We start from the raw sequence: 13,303 nt of genomic DNA, 5'->3' as shown, positions 1-13,303 counted from the left end.
CAGGAATGATTGCATTCCACTGGAAACATGAATTCCCTCCAGCTAGCAGCTGAACTTCTTCTGCTGCCTCTCTGTCTTTCATGGATGTTTTACTTTTATATTTTTTAAATCCATCATTTTTTTGGAATGAGCTGTACAGTTCTTTAGCGACTCATCGTATCATTGAAAACCTGGTCTGGTTTAGTTCATGGGTTGGCAGTTAGATTCTCTCAGAGGTCACATTATTTACCGTGACTGTTGTAAGAGGACATCAAGTGGAATAATTATATTATAAAATCCGTTTAAGCAGTAATTTGATTTCTTACTTTATTATTTTAATGTATTTTATTTACAGTTAGATATATGGGTGGATGAATAGATTTTTTGAATCCCTTTGATGATCTCATTTAGGAAATTGGGTTTCCAGTTCATAGCAAATTATAGTTTCATAAGAACAAGAACAAAGTGCAAATAAAAAGAACAACGTGCAAAGGATGACAAAGTGCAAATATAGAGAACATAGATCAAAGAAAAGGATGCAAAGATTAACATAGAATAACATCATCCTTTCACTCGGCTCTTGCCCCCAAATAGATACTTACTATCTCAGGGTCTAGGTGACCCCGAAGGCCCTAAAACAAATGTGGGAGTTGTATCCCTTGTGTTTGTCTCTGGGTCAAGGTGAACGACCTCCACCGCTGCATATGTATTTGTTGGAGCCATAGAGGTTTCAGTTATGTCATGACCTCACTAAATATTATTTAAATCGGTACAAAAACCTAAAAAAACTAAAGATATTTGAGTTTTATTTAGTTCTACTGTTCAATTTAGCACATTTGTTATGATTTTTACATACAGTTCTGGTTTCACAGCATAGCCTTGATAATTAAATATTTCTATTTCCTGATGCGTACAGCTAGAAACAATGTGGAAGTCGCACACACACACACACACACACACACACACATACGTTAATCTGCCTAATGGCACCTCCAGCTGTGTGTTAAGTCATTACCAGAAGTCATGGTGGTGCGAGGGTCTACTTACACGCCTAATTATCTCACCACATTCACTCACGTCCGTGAGGTTTTGCCGTTGATGAAATATAACGGGTTATGTTTGTGGTTGTTTTTAACAAAGGGAGGTTCAAACCGTCCTTCTTGTCACACAGTCGCTGATGAAAACATATTTTGATTATTTTCACGAACCTTGTCCCCCGATTGCTGGATGGAAAAACATGCTTGATTGAAACATGTTCTTGGATAAAAGCAGTTTTTATTTATGTCAAATATTCAATGATGAGTCAAATACACCCAAGTGAACTTTAACCTTGTAGACTGCAGACTTTAATTTAGCCATTGTTTTCATGGACCAGCCTTTGGATAAAAGCGTTGAAAACAAATCGGAACGACCTGCAAACACCCAACTTATATCAATGAAACATGATGTCACTTTAATGCAAAATATTTAATGTTTTTTTTTATTGAACTGTTGTTGTTCTTTTTTTAAGCATAGAATTATTTTGGGAAAAATTTAAAAGCATTATGTGAACTGACAGGTTGACATTTTCCTTCTTTTAGAAATAATTTCTATTTTTTTAATATCAGGAATCATTTTTTTTATTTTACTTACAGTTTGATATTCATATTCCAATAATCCAAAAATAATTTGGAAATAACTGTTTTTTTTCTGATGGTGTCATACTATTATACCAACATTGTTACTTGGTATAATGTTTAAGGCCGAGAATTAAATAAGTATAATCGTGAATTATTGGAATATCAAACCGTATGTTTAGAAAAACAAACAAAACAAGCCGTTAATTAAGAAAATATTCAATTTTAATTCCACAAGAACAAATTTAACCTTTCAATATACAAATTATTGAATTATTGAATTCATTATTAATTTATTTTTTTTCATTCCAGTGATATAAAATTCAATTTTATCTTGGCTTCTTTAGAAACAAACCCATTTTTAATCCCTTTATTTTATCAATTTATTTGTTTTTTTTGCCTCATTGTCTTCATGCAAAGTTACTTGTGGCAAAATCAAGTCATTTTGTGTGGCTCAGATCAAAGTAGATGCATTTTCCTCTTGATATCGTAACTTATGAAGATGTTGGTGTTTCATATATGATAAGAAACATAAGCTTATCAATGTCAACTATTATAGAGACTTTCACAATAACGTAAAAATGATGTCGAAGGAAATGGATTTGCTTGCTGAGGAGGACAAACACAGAGATGGTTAGGAAATGTTGAGCATCTAAGAATGAAACATAAATATTCATTTAGTTAAGCTACTCTGTCGTATGATTGACACCTTGATGTGTGAATATCCTTTGTGTTCGTGGTGATGATGACTCTCTCGTCTCTCCACAGGTCACACGGTCAGGAACATCCAGGCCTTCGCCGTGCTCCAAAACGCCTTCTTAAAAACCAAGACCAGTCGTCTGGCCGTGATGCTCCTGGACGCCATCGGGAACATCTACGCCGCCGACCCCGCCAACTACTTCATCCTGGAGTCCCAGCACACGCTCTCCCAGTTCGCCGACCGGGTCACCAAGCTGGCGGAGGCCCAGTCCAAGTACTTCGAGCTGCTGGAGTTCGTGGTCTTCAGCCTCAACTACGTCCCGTGCAAGGAGCTGTTCAGCGTCAGCGTCCTGCTCAAGTCCAGCACGTCGCACGCCTGCAGCATCACCGCCATCCGGACGCTGCTCAAGCTGACCCGGCACGACCCGGTGTTCAGCGACGTGCTGCGGGAGGTGGGGCTGCTGGAGGTGCTGGTCAACCTGCTGCACAAGTACGCTGCCTTGCTCAAAGACCCCGCCTCGCAACAGCAGGCGCACAACAACGACCAAGGTGAGGAGGAGGACATTTTATCATTGCATTAGATTTATTCCAGGGTTATTTTCACAGACCGACCTTCAGATAAGAATAATTGAAATGATAAATCATGACTGGAAAAATACAACTCACCTTAACACTGAATGTGGTGAAATGTAAACTGTATATGGTTCCATACAGAGTTTGTGTTTTACTAATTTTCACCAGTTTACAGGATTATTTTAGTTTAGTTTACAGGATTAGAGACGGACTATTGTTTAGATTATTCTGGTTTTCTTTCAAAATAAAACACCATTTTTAATTTTATATATTTTAAGGCATTTTTGGACCAATTTAATCATATCATTTTTAATTTGAAAGTTTTTTTTTAATTATTTAATAATTAATTAAATAATTTGTGCAGATTTGTTGTATTTTTCTTGAAATAATTGAATTTTTAAAAATAGAATATTTTCAACATCACTTTCTGTTTTGGAAGTTTATATTTTAATTCAAATAATTATATCTATAAATGTCTAAATGTTTTTCATTTTTTCATTGTTAGGCTTTTCAAATTCAACATAAAAAATTTGGCGTAATAGTGTCACCATGTCAACATGTATTTAATTTAAAAGTAAAAAATATTGAAGTTAGGAAAAATAGAATATGTACTATTAAAAATACACATTTTAATAACACACAAAATATATATTTTTAATTTAACTATTAAAAGAAAAATCAATACAACAATTATTAAATCAATTAAATAATAATAATAATAATAATGCCAAAAAAAGATTAATAACAATTAAAGTTTAACATTTTAAATGTAACCGTTCAATATCCTGATGACACTGATGTACTTCCATGTATTATTGACTCAGCATGTGTTTGGTGCCCGGACCCTCAGACCTAAAGTCTTCTGGTGTGTGCAGGCGACTGTAAAAACAACTGTATAGCCGAGGAGCAGAAGCAGCTGGCGTGGCTGGTGATGGACACACTGACGGTTCTCCTGCAAGGATCCAACACCACGAACACAAACGCAGGTAGGACTTCTATATTATATCGCTTCTGTTACCGTAAAGACTGAAGTCGTCGTGTGTGGAAATGACGAGTATATGATGTGTTTCGTGAGTATGACTGAGGTCAGAGTTTGAACATCTGGAAACAGTCCAGCAACATTTACTGGAGCGAGAGCGAAGCTGCAGGCAACTGATCGTCGGAGAGACGTGGACGGTTGCCAACGACTGATGACGCACCGATTTTTTCGTTTCTTGGCATCATTACTTGATCAAGTCCACTACTCATGGTCGGGCTCGCTGCCCACCCGTCCCTCTGTACGACTGGAAAACATGATGAGTCACGAGAGTTAACCCTCGACGGTCCACATCCAGCAGCACCGTCGTGTGTCTGAAGCTCTTTTCGCTGCGATTACATTTGCATTTGGTGGTGAAGACCAGACACAAGTCGTCAAGAGGATGGGATTCACTGCTGCATTAGAAGCAGCAGCTGCAGCTCAGCGAGTCCAGCTGCCGGTCTAGAAATCAATCCCTTCAACTGTCAGTGAGGGATAAAGATGTGGAAATGTCATTAGAAAACAAACATGGGTGCATTAAGAAGCGGAAGTTGAAGCGTCTTTTTTTTTTAGAATAATGCTAGTGTTATTAAAGTGTATATTAATAATAATTCAAGTGTTCTTTAAGTGTATTTAAAATTAAAATTAAATACGTTTTTTTAAATGTTTATTTGGGAATAATTATAGTATTTTTAAAGGATATTTTAGGAATAATTCGAATGTTTTTAAAGTATATTTTAAAAATAATTCACGAATTTTTAAAGTTTATTTTAAGAGTAATTCATGTGTTTTTCAAGTATATTTTACGAATAATTCAAATGTTTTTAAAGCATAGTTTAAGAATAATTCAATTGTTATTAAGGTATATTTTAAGAATAATTTAAATGTCTTTAAAGCATATTTTAAGAATAATTTAAATGTTTTTAAAGCATATTTTAAGAAAAATGTTTATGCTTTAAAGTACATTTTAAGAATAATTCAAAAGTTTTCAAGTACATTATAAGAATAATTCATTGTTTTAAAGTACATTTTAAGAGTTATTCAAATGTTTTCAAGTATATTTGAAGAATAATTCAATTGTTTTTAAAGTATATTAAAAAATTAACGTGTACATTTAAGATATAATTAATGCTTTTTTTAAGTAAATTTTTTTAATGTAATTTATGTGCTTTTTAGAAAAATACACATGTTTTTAAATTACATTTTAAATATAATACAAGTTTCATATAAGGTATATTTCAAATATATTTTAAGAAAAATGGCGTTTTTAATAACTCCCCTTAGTTCTACCTTGACTCAATTGTCAAAATGTGTTACTAATTTAATTCTGCTTTTTTTCCAGCTCTGTTCCGTGAATTTGGCGGCGCTCGCTGCGTCCACAACATCATCAGATACCGTCAGTGTCGCGATCACGCCCTGCTCATCATCCAGCAGCTGGTCCTGTCGCCCAGCGGAGACGACGACATGGGAACTCTGCTGGGCCTCATGCACTCGGCACCTTCCAGTGAACTGCAGCTGAAGACGGACATTCTGAGGGTAAACACTCGTTTGTGTTGTTGTTGTTGTTGTAACAGTCGTTAATGTTGACATGAAGAAGAATTAAGGTGTGGAACCGTGAGCAACATGCAGACCCCATGAACTCACAGAATACAATGTTATAGCTATTTTCGAATACATTATTTTCTCCTTATTTTAACATGTTTAATAACATTTTAGTATGATTTTTTTTTAAATAATGTCGTTACATAGTTGCACTTCTAATACAATATATTTGCTACTTTAGTATTTTCATTTCATTTTTTCCTTAAGTATTAAGGAACTTTTTCTGTCCCTTTTTAGGAAATATAACTGCCTACCTTGGATCAAAGGCATATTTAGAATAGAATATAAAATGTTTATTCATCCCCAGAGAGGAAACACACTTTTACAACAGCAGCACAATTGAAAATAAAGTGCAAGGAAAAAAAGAAAGAATAAAAGAGATAATAAAATAAAATAAAACGATCTTAAAAATATACAAATTATTTACAATATTAGAAAATTAACACTATTAACAAAATAAAATAGAATAAAATAAAATAAAATAAAAATAAAATAAAATAAAATAAAATAAAATAAAATAAAATAAAATAAAAACACACGAGAAGAAAAACACACTTCGGATTAGCATCAGGATATTTAAAGTACAGAGTTAAATATCCTGACACCAGTTGGGATGAAGGCCAGCTCCTCCACGGTCAGGTGCAGTGGGTGAAGAGTGTTAAACTTCATGAATCTACAATGAATTGAAACATGCCTTAGTTCCTGAAGGAAGAAGCCAAGCATTAAAAACAAGCATTTGGAACTTGTTAGAAGAATCTGGCGATTCGATACGTATCACAACGATAGAACATGTTTTGATATATTGCATACTTTAGCTTTAAACGATGCTCAAGCAATCTGTATCCTCTCGTCCTTAGTCGTTGCCAGGATCTCACAGAATTTCACTGCCTTATGGCGCCTTGAATATCTGCTTGTTAATTGTAATAAGAAATGAATACCGTGCTGTTGCTGTTGTTTTTACATCCCTAGAACGTGTGGTTAAAACATTTTATCACAATTTTTACTATCACAGGTAACTAATGTTGGCCGACAGTCGATGAAGCAGCTCGATTGCCTGGATTTCTCCAAACTTATTTTTGCTGTCACCTGTGTAGTTATAATCCTGCAAACATCATTGTATCCAAAAGAAACATGAACTGCTTCAAAGAAAACTTTCTCAGGCTGAGCTAAAGGTCAAAAACACAGCATAAAAACCGACTGTTATGTTACCCAGTCAGCATCCACTAACTGGATACAGAGTCTAGACGAGTGAACTCGACACAATTGTCTTCTAAATTCACACACTGCTGGACTTTTTTTTTAACTTTGTGGACAGGAAGAGGATGTTAAAGTCATCCTGTGCTGAGTCGGCCAGTATTCAGATGCTGCTCTGTTGGAAACTGCTGGCGTCAGCATATTTACACTTTCTTACTTTTAGTCATTCTCACGACAATAGAAGGATTTAATCGGTGCAATTTTCTGTTAAACTTTTCCTTCCATTGAATACACTTAACAAAATAAACAGATGCACCTGGAGATAACGGTCCAGGGGGCGCTCTCTCGATGTTATGTATCTGTATCTTTAAAAGGGAACTTGAGTCGGATTGGTTCTCGGGGGAACTGGCCTTAAATTTGGGCGTTACATTTTGGCCTTGTATCCACTAAAGCCAAAATGCGAGACGGTCTTTTTCTTACTACTCACTAATTATTAGTGATTCATTCTACAAAAAAATGTGGCAAATTTTCTTCGTCTCATTCGAAGGAAGGTTTTAAACGAGTTCTTTAGAGGTTTCAAGACGTACTTACTCAAATCTTTTGACCTTAGACCCTTTTAATTCATGCAAGCCTGTTAAAGTGACAACAAAATAAGTAAAATTAAATAACATGACGTTTGCGTATTATATTTGAAATCATGTTAGCCGCTTTGTTTGTTATTAAAACCCCCGGTACTTCAGCTAGTTATTTATTTATGTTTATAAATGTTAAATAACAGTGTAGCTCATATATGTGAAGACTTTCTTTAAAATGCTTTATATTTGGTTCAAACGGTCAATCTTTCGAGCCGGTGTCAGATTTGATGTGTATTTTAAGGCAGGGGAGTCGAACTCAATCACATAAGTTGATTAATTCTACTTTTAATTTTAATTTGATAAATTCTATTTGTTCAGGCTTTTCCTTGATTTTCTGGAACTCCTGTTGTGTTCTCAGTTTTATCTTGATCTTTAAAGTATATACTTTATTGAATATTGTTTTGATTGTTTAAGCGCTTTGTGACCCTGGTCTGGAAAAGCGCTATACAAATAAAAATGACTTACTTACTTACTTACTTACATAAGGAGTCAAAATCCTTGGACATTCAAGGTTGTGGAATACAAGAAAATGTATATTAAACTGAAACGATAATATCAAAACACCTTCTGTTCATCTTAACTATTTCTATTCTCCTTCAGCATTAAATGACTTTAACATAAGGTTTACTATTTTTGTAAGTCTATGTTTAATTGTTAATATCTCAGTAACATAGTCATTTTCTCGAGTTTGACACATTTATTTTGATGCTGAACAAACCGTTGAATCTCCTCTTGTTCCTCCTCAGTCTTTGCTAGCCGTCCTGCGCGAGAGCCACCGGACGCGCACGGTTTTCCGTAAGGTGGGCGGCTTCGTGTACCTGACCTCGCTGCTGGTGGCCATGGAGCGCTCGCTGTGTCAGCCGCCCCGGCACGGCTGGGAGCGGGTCAACCAGAACCAGGTCTTCGAGCTGCTGCACACCGTCTTCTGCACGCTCACCGCCGCCATGCGCTACGAGCCGGCCAACTCCCACTTCTTCCGCACCGAGGTCCAGTACGAGAAGCTGGCGGACGCAGTCAGGTCGGCGAAGATGGCGGGATATACTGTAGTTCGATTGAACCCTCTTGGCGTTTAAACACTCGTTTCCGTTCCTACCAGGTTGTTGGGATGTTTCTCCGACACCAAGAAACTCAGCCCCACCAGCGTGTTCCCGTCAAACTCTCAGCCTTTCCAGAGGTTGCTGGAGGAAGAAGCTGCTCCTGGAGGTGGAGCAGGAGAAAGTGTGTGTCCTACTCTCAAGCACTGCAGCAAACTCTTCATCTACCTGTACAAAATGGCTACGGATTCATTCGACAGGTCAGTGTCCGATGTTATTTGGAAAACTTCGATTCATTTCTTTACTCCAGTGATGAAGCTTAAAAATACAAAACCTGCATTTATCAAATTTTTAAATAGGCGATAAACAAGAGACCAATTAAATAAACACACTTTCCTTCCGTTTGTGGAGCCAGCAGACCTTTTAACAGACAATCAAGCTCAGGAAATCACTGGGTCTAAATAATTGATCGTGTTTTTGTGCACCAGTTAGATCCAAAGGTTGGGGAACATCTTTTGAGGTAGACTTTTTTGTTCTTAGGAAAAACAGAAAGTTCTATATATGATCCCCCGGTGGTGGTGTATCCATGGCAACAGTAGATGAAACCTTTTCATCATCGTGAAGGGTGACTTGTTCTGGGGGGGCGTCAGAGCGTTCTGGAGGCTTTCAAGCTACGGCAAAAAATACGAGAGAAGAGAGCTGAAGGTTTGGCAGTGTAGGTTCATTCATCCCTAGCAAGATCTCAACTAATATTCTGTCAGTAGGAGCTAAGAACTGGGCCTCGGAGCATAAGTCTACTTAGTCCTACATGTTTACTGGAACCCCTGGTTGTTTTTTTTGGGTGACTAAACGCATAAGAATGCTACCAGAAGTATTAACTTCTCTGTTTCTGATGCTAATAATTTAGATTTTAGAACAATTTTCATGTCATTTAATATTATTCAGTTTGACTTTCAAAACTGCTGAATTCCTCTTTTTGTCTTGAAATGCAAATGCAATCTATTTAAGCTTTTAAGCTTCTCTGCAAAGTTTGAAAATACTCAGTACTTGTTGCAGTAGAGCATGAACTTCTGTAAAAAGAAAAACTGTGCTGTCTACTAACACAACTTGTTCTTCTTCTCTCTTTTTTAACTTGTGTGTTGTTTGGCTGCACAACTATGTGTGTCTGTGTGTGTGTGTGTGTGTGTGTGTGTGTGTGCATGTTTATTTTGTTCATTTCTTTGAGCACTTCCTTCTTTGTGTCCCTTGTTTTGGCACATTTTCTCGGTGTGTGTTTTGCCGCTCAGTCGTGCGGAGCAGGTGCCTCCCTGCCTGACTCATGAGACCTCGCTGCCCTCACCGTGGGGCACCCCAGCCCTCGCCAGAAAGAGGTAGCCACAGCATCCTGTCACTGTTCCTCCCTTTGTCTTCTCATTCTAACCACGTTAACCATTTCATCAGTGGACTGCAAAAAATGTAGTGTAAAGAAATCTCAACGTATCTTTATTATCTAAAGAAAAGATAATATGTTAGGATTTTCTAATCAGCTAATTTTATCAAATAATTTACTTGTTATTGTTTTTCTAGCAGATTTCCAGCTGCATGTTATTTACGATTTATTTATTTATTTTATAGAAAAGGCATATTCTGCGGCCCTTCATTTATGGTTAACGTCAGATGGTTTAGGAATCAAGATCATCACTTAAAATGTTTTTATTTATATAGCTTTGATTATATAGTAGAACATTTATAAAATAGAATAACTCAGGAAATTGGGGGGGAAAATGCCCAAAAGTTAGATTGAAACCACACAAAAGTCTATAAATCAAAAAAATAATAATCTAATTTGTCAAAGATGTTCAGATAAAACCACCTAGTCTAGTCAAGTAGGTATCCCTAGTATTGACAAGATTTATATTGTATATTGTACTGTATATGTTAAAGATATTAGCACTTTGAGATTTGTGTGCAAATGTAAAGTGCAATATAAATAAAGTATATTATTATTATTATATACACATGTAAAAAAACAATACAAGTTTAGTCATCTTGTTTTTTGTTTCTACTTTCCAGATTTTACTTGATCGATATAACTTAAGATTTGTTTTTGTATGGAAAGACTGTCATATTTGGGCACCGTTACTGAAATGTACTCCATACTAAACAGGATGAATAGATCCAGAACGAGCCTCAGGATAAAGTCAATGTCCAGTTGCTGCATTTCTCTGCAAGAGTTGAGTTACATGGATATGTTTCAGTTGCAACAAGGTGGAAAAAGCTGAATTCCAAGTGAAGTTTTTCTGTTTTTCCATCTTGGCAGCTCTTTTTAATGAGCAATAAAGATCATGTTGAAACGTTCTCATGCCCCACATTCAACCGCCCATTTTTCTGCTGACTTCAGCTTCTCCTCTCCTGAGGGAGGACTTACCTTCAGTCATTTGCATCTCAGCAACAGCATTTGTAATTAGCGAGTGTGTTCCTGCACGTCTGCAACACGAGCTCATTGAGACGCTCAGAGGTTCTGCAGAGATGTCCCACCTTGTTGTGAAATCTGATTTCAATTGTGTCAGCAGTCTAAGACCAGACCTCTGTCTCTTTAAAAACATTCTCCTCTTCCTCATTCAGACATGGTTACCATGGCACCTCTGGCCCTTCAGCGCCGGTCAAGATCGTGAGCGACCTGAAACCTTACTTCGCCAACCCGTCCTTCCACCCGACTCCCTCGTCCTCCTCAGACATGGTGGTGATCCATCCAGGAGCGGTCCTGGCCATACTGGACCTGCTGCCCTCGGTCTGCTCCGAGAGTCAGCCGGAGGTGAGGAAACCAGCGGCAGGAAATGTGTGTCTTGCTAAAGTAGGTCAGAGAAACTTAAAGAGTTCAGGGAACTTGTACTTCCCCTTTAACGCACAGAAAGACTTTCATTCTGAAGAGATCGGTCCATTTTTAACTCACAAAAAGTTTTTTTTGAAGCAACTATTTCAACAGAATCTTTTTATATAAAACTTCTCAAAGTTTTTTTCACACATTGCTTTGATTTCAAGTTAAAAAAACAACAACAATAAACACACATTTATTATTATTCTTGATAAAAAGAATATTTATAAACATTTCACATTTGACTATTTTTTATTGAAATGTTATTTTTAAGCATTTAATTATTTATTTTGAAACAATTTAATTCAATAATTTTGTGTTTTTTTTGTTTAATAGTTGTGTTCAAACAGTTGATTTTTAAAAAAAAGTTGGTATATTAGTGCCACCGGAATATACCAAAAAATACAGAAAGTTCTATGAAATTACTTAAAAGGATACAATTTGTAAAATAATGAATTTAGAACTTAATTTCTTTTATTATTGAAACTCAAATATCAAACTTGTTGTAAAAAAATTGTGTTGAAAAATTAATCCTTCATTCATTTTTGAAAAAAAAACAATTAAAAAAAAATGTAAATGAAAAAAATTCAACCTTTAAATATAGAAATCATTGAATTCGATTATTATTTACTAAAACAAATTTGACCATTTCATATAGAAATTGTTGAATTAAATTATTACATAAAAAAGGATGCAATGCTTAAAAACAAAAATGTTCAAAATAAAAATCAAATTCAACCATTCAATATTCAAATTGGCACTGATTTACTTTAATACCCAAAAGTATTAAAACAAATTAAATAAGGAATTGCTTTAATAACCACCATTGTTCATTTTTATTCTCTCTCTCATTTGTGGTCCAGCATGCCCTGGACCTGCAGCTGGCGGTGGCCAACATCCTGCAGCTCCTGGTCAACAGCGAGAGGAACCAGCAGGTTCTGTGTGAAGCTTGTCTTCATCAGCGGCTGCTCCTGCGATGCGGTCAAGCTCTGGCCGACGAGGACCACCCGCTGCACCCCCCCCTGCAGAGAATGTTCGAGAGGCTGGCCTCCCAGGCTCTGCAGCCCATGGCGCTCAGGTATGGTGATGGGCGGAGTCAAACACGTAGCATGCTTAGTTAGCATGTTAGCATGAGTTTTTGATTCAGAGATTAAATTATTATTTGAGTAGAGTAGAGTATGTTAGGAATCTAACTCTTTTACTTAAACAAAGAATAGAAATCTGGTTTAAAGTCACACATTTGTACTTGCAAGGAGAAAGTAGAACAGAGTTTACATGTCTGTCTTCTGAAGCACAGAGCTGTTAGTTCGCTGTTATATCTTCATTGCCTTTTCACATGCCATTCATTATCTTCCTCCAGAGGTTTCAACCAAACACAATCATCTTGAATGAGTTTTTCTCCTCGAGGTTGGGGTTGGGTTTACACCTGCACGAGGACATCTACCATATTTTCCGCACTATTAGGCGCACGGGATTATAAGGCGCACCTTCAATGAATGGCCTATTTTAGAACTGTTTTCATAAATAGGGCGCACAAGCTAAAAGATGCAGTCAGGCGTTTGACTGGGGTTGTGTCATGCGTCCACTAGATAAAGCTGTGCTAAAGGGAATGTCAACAAAACAGTCAAATACAGTCAACCTTTACTAAGCCTTCTGACAACTCTGTTCATGGTAACGATGTTCAAATGATGTTTAAAAGACTTCAAGCAGTAGCCTGCGAGACTGGTGAGTGCGTAGCAGAGAAGTTGAGCATGTGTACGACATGTTGAACACACGTGTACGACATGTTGAACGCACGTGTACGACATGTTGAACGCACGTGTACGACATGTTGAACACACGTGTACGACATGGTAAACGCTCGTGTATGACTGGTTGAGCGCACAGCAAAGTGATTCTGAGTGTACAACAACCAAGACACACTCGCCCAAAAGGGTGGCAGTAATCTTACTCCCTACACGTCCGCCATAATGTGACGAGCGTCATTAGACCCACCCCGTGATGTAATGACGTCATTCCACCCACGGCGTGTCGGCGCAGAGTCATGAAAGTGTTTGTAAACAAGTCACCCACCAGGTTATGTTCATATATAAGGCGCTCCA

General features: G+C 36.9%; 1 protein-coding gene across 5 annotated transcripts in view; it reads left to right on the top strand.

Annotated features, from left to right (window-relative positions):
- The window catches only part of wdfy3 (WD repeat and FYVE domain containing 3), a 102,988-nt gene that overhangs the window by 27,175 nt on the left and 62,510 nt on the right, over nucleotides 1-13,303 (top strand). For 4 of the 5 annotated variants that reach the window (XM_087811667.1, XM_087811650.1, XM_087811676.1 and 1 more), the window contains exons 9-16: nucleotides 2,364-2,843; nucleotides 3,743-3,853; nucleotides 5,225-5,418; nucleotides 8,060-8,331; nucleotides 8,410-8,607; nucleotides 9,634-9,717; nucleotides 10,952-11,141; nucleotides 12,065-12,279. In XM_087811667.1, coding sequence (XP_087667793.1) covers nucleotides 2,364-2,843; nucleotides 3,743-3,853; nucleotides 5,225-5,418; nucleotides 8,060-8,331; nucleotides 8,410-8,607; nucleotides 9,634-9,717; nucleotides 10,952-11,141; nucleotides 12,065-12,279 — 1,744 coding nt within the window. The remainder of the gene's footprint in view (nucleotides 1-2,363; nucleotides 2,844-3,742; nucleotides 3,854-5,224; nucleotides 5,419-8,059; nucleotides 8,332-8,409; nucleotides 8,608-9,633; nucleotides 9,718-10,951; nucleotides 11,142-12,064; nucleotides 12,280-13,303) is intronic. The other variant, XM_087811685.1, reaches the window with a different exon arrangement.

Source organism: Callionymus lyra, chromosome 1, assembly GCF_982586985.1.
Source record: "Callionymus lyra chromosome 1, fCalLyr1.hap1.1, whole genome shotgun sequence".
NCBI lineage: Eukaryota > Metazoa > Chordata > Actinopteri > Syngnathiformes > Callionymidae > Callionymus > Callionymus lyra.
This window is presented reverse-complemented; position numbering and strand designations above follow the sequence as displayed.